At 50.8% G+C, this 13,577-nt stretch overlaps 2 protein-coding genes across 4 annotated transcripts in view; one reads left to right on the top strand and one right to left on the bottom strand.

Annotated features, from left to right (window-relative positions):
- The window catches only part of LOC119975763 (mediator of RNA polymerase II transcription subunit 12-like protein), a 640,706-nt gene that overhangs the window by 401,718 nt on the left and 225,411 nt on the right, over nt 1-13,577 (bottom strand). The window lies entirely within an intron of this gene.
- On the top strand, nt 2,858-3,500 carry LOC119975772 (G-protein coupled receptor 87-like). The gene has a single exon (XM_038815613.1). The coding sequence runs from the start codon at nt 2,968-2,970 to the stop codon at nt 3,376-3,378; it is 411 nt and encodes a 136-aa protein (XP_038671541.1). The 5' UTR covers nt 2,858-2,967; the 3' UTR covers nt 3,379-3,500.

The raw sequence follows: 13,577 nt of genomic DNA, 5'->3' as shown, positions 1-13,577 counted from the left end.
GAAATGCTGAACTCCACACAAATTCAGTCCAGTATCACAGCAAGAAACTCTTGATCCGATAGACACAGAGTGACACCACATCAAAAACGTCCAGTCAGGTAGGTGATTTTTCTTTTGTCTTTGTGGGATTAGATTATATATACAGTGACCATCAGTGCCATGTGGAGATCGGAAATTCCTGCAGAACCTGATCCCTGCCTCCCCCAGAACATCCAAGTGTTTCTTTGCATTTGAAGATAGTTTGAGAAAATTAAATCAGATATGTTGAACTAAATCTAAACAGGCAATGAACTCGATGATGTGCGCTTCAACAATCATTTTAAGCATGTCAGTGATCACGGCGCTCGGTTTTGTTGCCCTCCAGGCAATTAGTATTGTTACTGTTTAAACCCTGTGAGGCAAGTCTCAGTGTGGAGTAACTCTCTTACACAGGTTGGGAAGTGGAGAAGTCTATAGTTAGTTAATTCTACAGCAACAAGATGTCCACCTTGATTTCATGGTCACGCTCTCGCCAGGTCTCTTTGAGCACAAGTCCCCACTCCAGAAGCTAAAGTAGACAATATTGGATGCTTTTGTAGTCTTGGTGCAAAATGACAGAAGTGAAAGTCACCAGGAAAATGCAAAGTCTGACATTGAGTAGACTTTGGAAAATAAATGTTAAGAATTAAACATGTTTGAGACATTGTTTCAAAGTGAATTTCATTCTAAAACTACCATCAAATCCTTGCATCTTTCCATCTTTCTCTCTTGACTTTTCAATTATCAATCCAACGTTCAGTACAAGAACCAGTGACCAGATGCAGAGAACGGCACTCACACAGAATTAGAAGAATCAGTTGGGTTACTCCCTTCCTTAGTTTGGACATGTCTGTCAGGCTGTGTCACAACGCATCCTGCAAGTGCTCCTCTGTGAATACCTCAAAAGTGTCACATTACTGCAAAACAATTTTCTTCATCGTAGACAAATGCCAGACGAGATAACAGTGAGGAACAGAGAGTGCGCTGAAAAAAACACTCCTGTTTTATCAGAGCCTTAAAATGCAACAGCACCTTGACGTGAATGCATTGTTAGACCGAGGAGATAAATAGGTTCCATTATAAATTAAACTAAATGGGGGAAGAAGAGGTAATGGCCAAAGTTGACAAATTATTGACATTTATAGCATTGTTTATAATTTCCAACTTTTGAAAAATTTTCTTCAATGAAAAGACCACGAATAGGGGGAAATTAGTTCTTTTGAGTTCAGTCCCAGGATGTGGGCCTAGCTGGTCGGGCCAGCATTTATTGCCCACAGCTAATGCCCATCCATTTCAGAGGGTGGTTAAGAGTAAACCACATTGCTGTAAAACTGGAATCACATGTAGGTCAGACCGGGTAAGGACGACAGATTCCCTTCTCAAGGACATGAGTGTTTTTTCGACAATGGTCATCATTAAACCTTTAATTGCAGATTGAAGTTATTCATGAGGACCTCGCCTCCTCAAGCTCGCCCCTCGCCTGAGGTGTGGTGACCCTCAGGTTAAATCACCGCCAGTGAGCTCCGAAGCACTTTCGGAGCTCACTGGTGGCAACATTTACATTTGTTGACTTCGTCTTTCACCATCTGCTGATGTGGGATTTATAACCCGTGTCCTCAGATCTTGCCCTGACTCTCGTTATTGTCCAGCAACAACACCACTGGGCCACCATCTCTGCAAACCCAAGCCATCAGTTGAGAATCCAAATCAATGGAGATTCCCTCATGCATTATTTGACATTTCATGATTCAAACTAGGAAGTAATCAATAATAATTAACTATGATTCTTTTCCCAGAATCTAAAAGACCAGATCCAAAACATTCTCACAAAGATGTTGGAAACACTACTATTTGTCGAGCTCTTGCTCTCACATTTCCCACGTTACAAGTGACCACACTTCAAAATTACTTCATTCGCTGCAAAGCACTTTGGGATAACGTGAATGTATCATAGGTGCTCCAGAAATGCAAGTTCCTTCTTTCAAGTAGAACAAACACATACCGTAGTTTATACTTTATCACAAAGTTGTATAATTTGTTATATTGAGGGTTTCTAACTAAATATGGACAGTACTAAATACCTTTCCAAATGGGAGATCATTCGCTTTCTCACAGAGCACATCAGGTCCGTATCATGATCTGCTGGGGATACATTTCTTTATTTTTTAATTTTTCCAGTTAAGGGGCAATTTACCGTGGCCAATCCGCCTGCCCTGCACATCTTTGGGTTGTAGGGGTGACAATCACGCAGACGAGTGAGGGGCGATCTCATAGAGACTTATAAAATTCTATCAGTACTAGATAGGGTGGACGCAGGGAGGAAGTCCCTGATGCTGCGTGTGTCCAGAACCAGGGGTCACAGTCTGAGGATTCAGGGTAGACCATTTAGGACAGAGATAAGGAGCCATTTCTTCACCCAAAGAGTGGTGAGCCTGTGGAATTCATTACCATAGGAGGTAGTTGAGGCTAAGACATTGAATACATTTAAGAGTTGGCTAGATATAGCACTTGAGGCGAATGGGATCAAAGGTTATGGGGAGAAAACAGGATTAGGCTATTGAGTTGGACAATCAGCCATGATCGTGACGAATGGCGGAGCAGGCTTGAAGGGCCAAATGGCCTCCTCCTGCTCCTATCTTCTATGTTTCTATGTGCAGACTCCACACCGACAGTGACTTGGGGCCAGGGTCGATCCCGGGTCCTCAGCGCTGTAAGGCAGCAGTGCTAACCACTGCACCACCGTGCACTCCGATGCCAGGGATACATCTAAAATATATTGATAAATACCTATCAAACAATAATTATTCAATTAAATTACTGAATCCCCGACCCAGCCCCTTCTGCTTTTCAAGAATTGTCTCTTTGAGCAAACCGTTGTGGGAAACGTCTCTCGAAAAATAACATGTTCTAATTTAAATTCCAGACTCACTTTAACTTTCAGAGGTGTTGATGGCTGAGTCGACAGAACGCATCGAGATCGCTACAAGCACAAACTCCTCCAGCAATGCCACTTGCCAGTTTTCTTCTGATGGCTTGGCAATTTTTACAATTACCGCCTTTTCATTAATATTTGCAGTTGGCATCATTCTCAACAGCCTGGCTTTCTGGGTGTATTTCTGTCACGTCCCCAACAGCAATAGCATCATCATCTATTTAAAGAACTTGGTAGCAGCCGATTTATTGCTGGTCCTCTCGCTGCCGGTAAGAATTGGTGCAGAGAAGAAAGTGGGTTCCACAGTACTGAGAAAAATCTACTGCAACTATACAGCATGTATATTCTACCTGAACATGTATTCAAGCATTCTCTTCCTGGGGTCCCATTGCAGCAAACAGATACCTGAAAATAGTCAAACCATTTAAAATACATTCATTTCTAACTCTGAAGACTGCGAAAATCATCTCCATCGGGTCCTGGTTTGTTCTCCTCAGCCTCGGAATTTCGTACGTTTTCCTGACAGGGAGAAAGCCGCCCCAGAATAGTACAAAAGAAACATGCTTAGGATTTAGAAGTGGTTCGGGGGTTCACTGGCATATAATTCTCCACGCTGGGGGCACATTTCTCTTTCTCTGCGTGCTGATAGGGCTTTGCTTCTTTTACTTTCAAACCGCAAAACGCCTCGACAAATCCCCATCGCCAAGCTCGCTCAAAAAGCAAGCCACGGCCAAGAACAATATTCTAATCCTCCTCGCTGTCTTCGTGCTCTGTTTTGTTCCCTACCACATCGCAAGGCTTCCTTATATTTTAAGCCAGGTAAATGTCATCACTGGATGTTTTTGGAAAAAGACACTCTTCCACATTAAGGAATTGGCCGCTGTGCTGTCAACACTTAACGCCTGTCTAGATCCAGTGATCTACTTTCTGTTTTGCAAAGCATTTCGGTCAAAGTTAGGCCTGGACAAAAACTCAAATGACGATGATTCAGGTAACAATCTGGCGTTACACACTAACCCTTCACGATCTGTACTCAATGAAACATCTAGCAGTCAATTGAAAAGTGCGGAATAATGTGACATCAATCCTGCAAAATCACCTTGACCCTACCATCGCACTCGATTATTCCAATTACTAATAACAAAGTGGAAAATTCTTGAAGAAATATTCAAAAAATTATTACAAGATGGGAAGAATAAAAGCATCGAATTCACAAAATAACTATTGCAAAAATACCTTGGAGAAAATGAAATGCTTTTGAATTATAGGCACATTTTTGTCATCTTGTCAAAAATAGTGAAAAAATTATACACAGCGAGGCCCCACAAAATGGCAGTGAGATTAAATAAGTTAGCCAGCTATCGGTGACATCAGTTGACCAATAAATGTTAGTCAAGGAAGACCCTAATTTGAACCACGCCAGGGAAGCTGAAGCACTGGAATGACTTGCACAGCATTCACCGAGGTTCACAAGGACCTTTTGCATTCTGATCTGTTCTCCACATTTGGCCAAGATGTTACACAGATATAGTTGATGAATTCAGCTCACATTATATGACTGAGACGCTTCTCTAACTTGCAGCAATTGTGATGAGACACTTTTTTTTTTAATGTTGTGGGATTATGTTGGTATTCTGTGTTAGTAAAGAAAGCTGTGTATGGTGTCCAGGGTTAATTAAACAGAGGGATGGTTACTACAGACAGGTGGTATATGAGGACTAAGAGATGAAAGGTTTTATTTTTTTTTAAATTAATTTAGAGTACACAATTATTTTTTTTCCAATTAAGGGGCAATTTAGCCCGGCCAATCCACCTAACCAGCACATTTTTGGGTTGTGGGGGTGAAGCCCATGCAGACACAGGGAGAATGTGCAAACTCTACACGGACAGTGACCTAGGGCCGGCATTCGAATCCAGGTCCTCAGCGCTGTAGTCCCAGTGCTACCCACTGCGCCCCGTGCCGCCCGGATAAGTGTTAAGTTGATAGATTTGTAATGAGTGGGTATGGTGAGTTGCAAGTCAATAAATTGGATCTAAAAGTTGCACTTTGGGATAAGTGTGAAACTTGGTCCTTCAGCTGTTAAGTTTCAAAAGGAATTCAGAGGTGATGAGGAACATTTGCAGCTTAGAGGTTCTGTAAGTAAACAGGGGAAGATATAATACATTTCACTGGCCCTAAAGAGGCAAAATAGAAACATGACAGATTTTATTTGGGGAACTGTCCTGATGAAAGAGGAAGCAACTATTTAAGGAAGAGTGGGGGGCGGAATTCTCTGCTCCCGCGATAAATCGTGAAGGCCGTCGTGAACGCGGCCGAGTTTAACGACGGCCTCGGAGGCCACTCCTCTCACCTTATTCACCCCCACCCGGGGGCTAGGAGCGGCGCTCCGTTATTCTCGGCTGCCGGGCCTTGTCGCTAGCGTCAAGGCCCGGCGCGCCGAGAATGACGCGGCGGCGACGCCTAATGACGTCAGCCAGCGCATGCGCGGTTGACGTCTTCCCCTCCGCTGCCCCGCAAGACGTGGCGGCTTGATCTTGCAGGGCGGCGGAGTGCGTCCCTTTGAGATACCGGCCCGACGATCGGTGGGCACCGATCGCGGGCCAGTCCACTCCCGAGCACGGCCGTGGTGCTCACTCCCCACTCTGCCCCCCACAAGCTTCAAACCAGCTTTTGGTGCCATGTTCACGACGGCAGTGACCAGGTGTGGTTGCCGCCGTCGTGAAACGGTCGCGAACGGCAGGCCGCTCAGCCCATCCGGGTCGGAGAATCGCCGGTCGCCGTGAAAAACGGCAAGCGGCTATTCTTCCGAGCGGGGGGTGGGGGAATCGCGGGGGGCTCCGGGGGGGGCGTGTCGTGAGTCGCCCGGCCCTCCCGCGATTCTCCCACCCGGCGAGTGGAGCGGAGAATCGCGCCCGGTGTGTCTGAGCGAGAAGGTGCTGAAGACCAGCTCAGCTATTTGTGAGCTGCTGTTAAAATTTTGCATTCGAAGCAGCCGTCCAGAATTAAGCCAGTTTTCAAACAGCAGTTTGTTTCTGAACCTTCATTTGTAATTTCCTATCGGAGTGGTACCATTGGAGAAGTTGTGGGGAATACCTTTCTTAAAGTGACAACAGTTCAACGACTTGTGCAACATTACTGAATTTTAAGGTAAAAAAATCTATAAGGAGGTTGCCAAGAAGCAAGTTTATTTACATATTTTTAACCAAGGTGGATGTTTTGCAGGTTGTTGTGGAAAATTGCTTTAACCATGTAACTTTAAGCTTGTGTGCTCAAAATGTCTTCTTTTTTAATAAAGCTTAAAATTTTCAAAATTCTAAATGTGTTACTGGAGTTCTATGCTTTTCGGGTCAGGAACTCTTATCCCTTGTTTTCACAAAAACAATGTTATGCTCAGTGAGAAAGAACTCACTCTTAGGTCTGGTTTACTCAGCAGTATCTGCTGTGATCGTAACAAGTTGTTTTTTTTTAAAGTGATCGGTCAAATGCACATAACTCTGCTGGACGTGTAAAGATTTAGCACATTGTGTTTAGACAAAATAACTATTCGCTTTGCACCAAAAGGTCAATAAAGTATTGATCAAACACTCCGAACCCTCTTGCAATTTTGCCGCTGTCGCCAACCTTGGCAAATAATAATTGATTTGCTTGGATTGTGGAAGAATAGTATCCAAGTAACCATCCATGCGCCAGCTAACCATGTCCCACTCTTTTATCCTGCTGGTGGACTCTGGGAGTGCAGTGGTACCATCACTGGACAAGTAATCCAGAGGTCCAGACTAATGCTCCAAGGGCATCAGTTCAAATCCAACCACGGCGGAGTCAAATTCGAATAATCTGGAATTGAAAGGCTAGCCTCAGTAATGGTGACAATGTCTTTTAGGGAACGACATCTCTCATCCTGGCGTCCATGCGACTCCAGACCCACAGCAATGTGGTTAATTCTTACCTGTGTCATGAACCACGCTGATGGTATTTGCGAGCGTGTCCCCAGTTTGTGGAGGTGTACAGGTTTGTTTTTGAGCAGCCACGTGAAGCCCCAGTGAGAATAACTACCCCAGTCATCATGTAACAGTTATTAAAGACTATTGATTAAATTAAACAAAATAAGAATGCACACTAACAGGGCAACACTACTCTACAGCAATTAAGTAGATAAATCACTGAACACATAATTTATGTAGAACATGCCCTTTGTTGCAAAGTATATCTATGATCCCTTAAGACTTTTCCTTTCCCAAAACAACAACAAAATCTATAACTCAAAAATGTCAATTACAATAGTGACATTTAATACATGAATAGGATGGGAATAGAGGGATACGGACCCAGGAAGTGCAGAAGATTTTAGTTTAGAGGGGCAGCATGGTCGGCACAGGCTTGGAGGGCCGAAGGGCCTGTTCCTGTGCTGTACTTTTCTTTGTTCTTTATAAATCCAGCATACAGTTACCACACAATACAGGGCTGATAATGAAGTCTGGGAAAGGTCTTTTCCTGGTGCAGGGAACTTTGTAAACTGCCTTTACAAAGCTGTTTGCTGCGGACTCGCCTCCCAAGCTGTTAGACGTAAACTGGCCTCTCGACTTCTGAGAGTGCTGGCAATTATACCATTTCTCCCCTTTGATTTTGAATTCTGTATATTTGGCTGTCTGCCTCTCTCAAATTCCTACACTCTAGAAATTAGCATGTATATACCTCCGCTGCTCTCACAGGTGCCTAAGTTAGCTGTTTCTACTAATAGGTGATCTACACCTGATTCTATCTAGATGCCTGCTAATCTTGTTACCGGGAAAGTCGTGTCTCATCCTGCCTTTTGAATGCGAGCAACTGCTGTTGATAGGCAGATCTCTATCTGTTGCTGGGCAGATCACATCCTACCATGTCTGGTTAAATTAGTTTTACTGCTGGTACGAGGCAGATCCAATGACATCTGCCCTCTGAAATGGTGTGGCAAGCCACTAAGTTCAAAGACAACAAATGTTGGCTTTGCCAGTGATGCCCACATTCCATTAAAGAACAAATAATAAATCCAACAAAAAATAAATAACAAGTAAATGCCTAAATACAGACATTTTTATATTGCACAATTTGCAGTAAGAACAAAACAAGAAATGGAATCTTGGAACACTAATACAATCATGTTCATTTTGATATAAATCCACAGAAGCATTCGATCAGGAAAATTCAAGCTTCATTGTGTCTACTGGCGCAGCCTGAATCACATTCAACATTACCATGTTACATACAAACATATCAATTCGGATCTGTAGGCCACTCGGCCCTTCGAGCTTGCTCTGCCTTTCAATGAGATTGCGGTAGATCAGATTTTAATATCAACTCCACATTCCTGCCTACCCCCGACCTGATAATGCATTTCGTCTTTGAGAATCAAGAAAAAGCCTTTTCCAGCATGCAGGCGGGGCAAGGGTGAGCTTAAGGGCCTCAAGCTGACTTGAGGGCCTTTATTAAAGCTGAATTCTAACAGCAGAGGGAACAACTGTGAAAAGATCTCGTCACGGCCATTGAAGAAGCGGTGACGAGACTTCAGGTGGCGGCCATGGAGGAGTAAGTCGCACATTCGGCAGCTCCCGTCTGGAACCGACTCTCGGACCTTTCTCAGGTGTTTCCACAGACTTTTCGGGGCAGATTGGTGAAGCGAACACAGCCAAAAGGATTCCCTCTCTGTTGTATGGATAGCTGGACCAGGAGTGGCCGGGTGAAGCGTTTAAGTCCCAGCAGACAGAAGCGTGCGGAGCGAGCGCCAAGGCACGGCATGGTGGCCGGTATAGACCAGGGTCCATGGGCGCAGTGGGCACAGGAGCAACAGGAATTCCTTAGGGGCTGTTTTGCTGATCTGAAAAAGGGCATGCTGGCCCCGATGAAGGCATCAATAGACCAAATGATGGCAACTCGGGCAACACAAGGGAAAGCAATTAAAGAGATGGAGAAAAAGCTATCCGACCATGAGGATGAGTTGGTTGTATTGGCCCTTAAGGTGGAGGCACTGGATGACCTCCACAAGAAGTGGCAGGAGAGGCTGGAGGACCTAGAACACATGTCCAGGAGACAGAACTGAGAATTGTGGGCTTTGATAACAGCTCCTTTGCCGTTATCGCCGACCCGTTACTCCACAAGTCCGGTGGTGGTGGCGACACTGCGGATCTGGGGACAGTGGAGGAGGTACAAGAGGGTGGAGGGAGCGTCAGTCTGGACCCCGATATGCAACAATCACAGGTTTGTCCCGGGTTTGTCCAGAGCTGGCAGAGAGCAGGTATCAGAAGGATGGGAGATCTGCTCATAGATGGAAGCTTTCCCAGTTTGAAGGCACTAGAGGACAAGCATGGTAGCATTGTAGCATAGTGGTTAGCACAATTGCTTCACAGCTCCAGGGTCCCAGGTTCGATTCCGGCTTGGGTCACTGTCTGTGCGGAGTCGGCACATCCTCCCCGTGTGTGCGTGGGTTTCCTCCGGGTGCTCCGGTTTCCTCCCACAGTCCAAAGATGTGCAGGTTAGGTGTATTGGCCATGCTAAATTGCCCTTAGCGTCCAAAATTGTCCTTAGTGTTGGGTGGGGTTACTGGGTTATGGGGATAGGGTGGAGGTGTGGACCTTGGGTAGGGTGCTCTTTCCAAGAGTCGGTGCAGACTCAATCGGCCGAATGGCCTCCTTCAGCACTGTAAATTCTATGATCTATGATTAAATTTAATCTGCTGCCAGGAAACGCCTTTAAATATCTGCAAGTACAAGCCTCCTGAAACAGGACAGGGTGGTCTCTGGCACCTGGGTAGGGGAGGGGAGGGTGTCGGATATCTACCAGGGAGGACAGGAGGCAGAGGAAACCCCGGTAGAGGAGCTCAAGGGCAAGTGGGAGGAGGAGCTAGGTGAGGAGTTGGAAGCTGGTCTGTGGGCAGAGGTCCTGGGCAGGGTTAATTCCTTCTCATCATGTGCCAGGCTCAGTCTAATTCAATTTAAGGTGGTCCACTGGGCACACATGACGGCAGCGAGAATGAGCACATTTTTGGGGTAGAAGACAGTTGTATGAGGTGCAAGGGCAGCCCTGCAAACCATGTCCACATGTTTTGGGCATGCCCGGAGCTTAGAGAGCTCTGGCAGGAGTTCACGAGGGCAATGTCCAAGGCACTTAACACATGGGTGGTGCCGAGTCCAGAGATAGCAATCTTTGGAGTGTCAGAAGACCCGGGTGTTCAGGGGGCGAAAGAGGCCGACATCATGGCCTTTGCCTCCCTAGTAGCCCGGAGACGGATTTTATTAATGTGGAGGGACTTGAAGCCCCCGAGTGTAGAGACTTGGGTTACCGACATAGCTGGGTTTCTCAGCCTCAAGAAAATAAAGTTTGCCTTAAGAGGGTCTACACTAGGGTCCCCTTGGAGGTGGCAGCCGTTTGTCGACTTTCTCGGGGTAAATTAAAATGTCAGCAGCAGCAGCAATCCGTTGGGGGGGGGGGGGGGGGGGGTGTGAGTGCTTCATTGGGATGATGTGGGAAGACTGGGTCACGTGGGGTAATATCCATTTAATTGTTATTGTATATTCTCTTTTTGCACTATGTTAATGTTCACTCTAGTTTGTTTTGTTATTATGGTTACTGCTGTTTTATTATGAAAAATTCTGCAAAACCTTAATAAAAATACTTTTTTAAAAAAAAGAGTCAAACTACCTCTGCCTCAACATTATTCAAAGATCCTGCCTCCACCTCCTTTTGAGGAAAAGAGTTACAAAGACTCTCTCGCCCCACTGAGAGAAAAGGGACGAAATTCTCTGCAGACCGTCGTAACGCCGATTTCCGGCGAGCAAAATTGGTGTAGATGACTCCGGCGTGGGGGCCTTCTTTTAGGCGGCTATTCTCCATTCCCGGAGGGGCCAGCAGCTGACTGACGCAATACGCGTCAGTTTCACCAGCTGCGGAAGTGGTGAGAGCCGGCGTTTTGGGGGGGGGGGAGGAGGAGGAGGAGAGAGACAGACCCGGTGTTTTTGGGGGGGGGGGGGGGGGGGAGAGAGTCTGACCCGGCGTTGGGGGGGGGGGGGGGGGGGGGAGGAGAGAGACAGACCGGCATTTTGGGGGGGGGGAGGGGGGGGGGAAGAGAGAGACAGACCGGCATTTGGGGGGGGGAAAGAGAGAGACAGACCGGCATTTTGGGGGGGGGAGGGGGGGGGGAGAGAGAGACAGACCGGCATTTGGGGGGGGGAGAGAGAGAGACAGACCGGCATTTTTGGGGGGGGGGGGGGGGGGAGGAGAGAGACAGACCCGGCGTTGGGGGGTTTGCGGCGTTGAGTTGAGAGGAGATGGGGGGGGGGGGGTTTGCGGCGTTGAGGTGAGAGGGGGGGGGGCGGCGTTGGAGGGGGGGCGGCGTTGGAGGGGGGGCAGCGTTGGAGGGGGGTAGGGGTGGTGAAGGGGGTAGGGGTGGTGAAGGGGGTAGGGGTGGTGAAGGGGGTGGGGTGGTGAGGGGGGGTTGGGGTAGGGGCAGCGGCGTGCAGAGGAGGGGGGCGACGGATGCCCGGGGCTCCCCCTCTGCACGCAGCTGTCCCTACCCAAACCCCCTCCCCTCATCACCCCTACCCCCCTCCAACGCCGCACCCCCCCCCCCCCACTAACGGAGGAAGGAAGGGGGGAGGAGGAAGGAAGGGGGGGAGGAGGAAGGAAGGGGGGGGAGGAGGAAGGAAGGGGGGGAGGAGGAAAGAAGGGGGGGGAGGAGGAAGGAAGGGGGGGAGGAGGAAGGAAGGGGGGGAGGAGGAAGGAAGGGGGGGAGGAGGAAGGAAGGGGGGAGGAGGAAGGAAGGGGGGGAGGAGGAAGGAAGGGGGGGAGGAGGAAGGAACGGGGGGAAGAGGAAGGAAGGGGGGGGAAGAGGAAGGAAGTGGAAGAGGAAGGAAGGGGGGGAGGAGGAAGGAAGGGGGGGGAGGAGGAAGGAAGGGGGGGAGGAGGAAGGAAGGGGGGGAGGAGGAAGGAAGGGGGGAGGAGGAAGGAAGGGGGGGAGGAGGAAGGAAGGGGGGGAGGAGGAAGGAAGGGGGGGAGGAGGAAGGAAGGGGGGGAGGAGGAAGGAAGGGGGGGAGGAGGAAGGAAGGGGGGGAGGAGGAAGGAAGGGGGGGAGGAGGAAGGAAGGGGGGAGGAGGAAGGAAGGGGGGGAGGAGGAAGGAAGGGGGGGAGGAGGAAGGAAGGGGGGAAGAGGAAGGAAGGGGGGGGAAGAGGAAGGAAGTGGAAGAGGAAGGAAGGGGGGGAGGAGGAAGGAAGGGGGGGGAGGAGGAAGGAAGGGGGGGAGGAGGAAGGAAGGGGGGGAGGAGGAAGGAAGGGGGGGAGGAGGAAGGAAGGGGGGGAGGAGGAAGGAAGGGGGGGAGGAGGAAGGAAGGGGGGGGAGGAGGAAGGAAGGGGGGGAGGAGGAAGGAAGGGGGGGAGGAGGAAGGAAGGGGGGGAGGAGGAGAGAGGGGAGGGTGTGGGTACCGGCCTTCAGAGGGAGGGGGACGGGGTGTGGGTACCGGCGTTGAGGGGGAGGGGGGGGGGGGAGACCCGTCGTTGAGAGGGGGGGACCCGGCGTTGAAAGGGGGGGGTTGCGGCGTTGAGGGAGGGGGGTTGCGGCGTTGAGGGAGGGGGTGTTCCGGCGTTGAGGGAGGGGGGTAGGGGTGGTGGGGAGGGGGGTAGGCGTGGTGGGGTGGGGTGGTGGGGTGGGGTGGGGGGGTAGGGGTGGTGGGGGGTAGGGGTGGTGGGGTGGGGGGGTAGGGGTGGTGGGGTGGGGGGGTAGGGGTGGTGGGGTGGGGGGATAGGGGTGGTGGGGTGGGGGGATAGGGGTGGTGGGGGGGGGGGATAGGGGTGGTGGGGTGGGGGGGAGGGGTGGGGGGGTAGGGGTGGTGGGGTGGGGGGGTAGGGGTGGTTGGGTGGGGGGGTAGGGGTGGTGGGGTGGGGGGGTAGGGGTGGTGGGGAGGGGGGTAGGGGTGGTGGGGAGGGGGGTAGGGGTGGTGGGGAGAGGGGTAGGGGTGGGGAGAGGGGTAGGGGTGGGGAGGGGGGTAGGGGTGGGGAGGGGGGTAGGGGTGGGGAGGGGGGTAGGGGTGGGGAGGGGGGTAGGGGTGGGGAGGGGGGTAGGGGTGGGGAGGGGGGTAGGGGTGGGGAGGGGGGTAGGGGTGGGGAGGGGGGTAGGGGCGTTGGAGGGGGTAGGGGTGGTGAGGGGGGGTGGTTGGGGGGGGTGGTTGGGGTAGGGGGGGGTGGTTGGGGTAGGGGGGGTGGTTGGGGTAGGGGGGGTGGTTGGGGTAGGGGGGGGTGGTTGGGGTAGGGGGGGGTGGTTGGGGTAGGGGGGGTGGTTGGGGTAGGGGGGGTGGTTGGGGTAGGGGGCGACGGTGCGTTGGCCCCGGGCATCCGTCGCCCCCCCCTCTCTGCACGCCGCTGCCCCCAAACCCCCCCCATGCCGCAACCCCCCCCATGCCGCAACCCCCCCGATGCCGCAACACCCCCCCCGATGCCGCAACCCCCCCCGATGCCGCACCCCCCCCCGATGCCGCAACCCCCACCCGATGCCGCAACCCCCCCCCGATGCCGCAACCCCCCCCCGATGCCGCAACCCCCCCCGATGCCGCAACCCCCCCCCGATGCCGCAACCCCCCTCGATGCCGCAACCCCCCCCCCCCCCGA

This window comes from Scyliorhinus canicula, chromosome 13 (assembly GCF_902713615.1).
Source record: "Scyliorhinus canicula chromosome 13, sScyCan1.1, whole genome shotgun sequence".
In the NCBI taxonomy this organism is placed as follows: domain Eukaryota; kingdom Metazoa; phylum Chordata; class Chondrichthyes; order Carcharhiniformes; family Scyliorhinidae; genus Scyliorhinus; species Scyliorhinus canicula.
This window is presented reverse-complemented; position numbering and strand designations above follow the sequence as displayed.

Excerpts from the sequence above, each read along its gene's own strand:
- LOC119975772 (XM_038815613.1), top strand. The coding sequence starts at position 2,968 with ATGGCTGAGTCGACAGAACGCATCGAGATCGCTACAAGCACAAACTCC.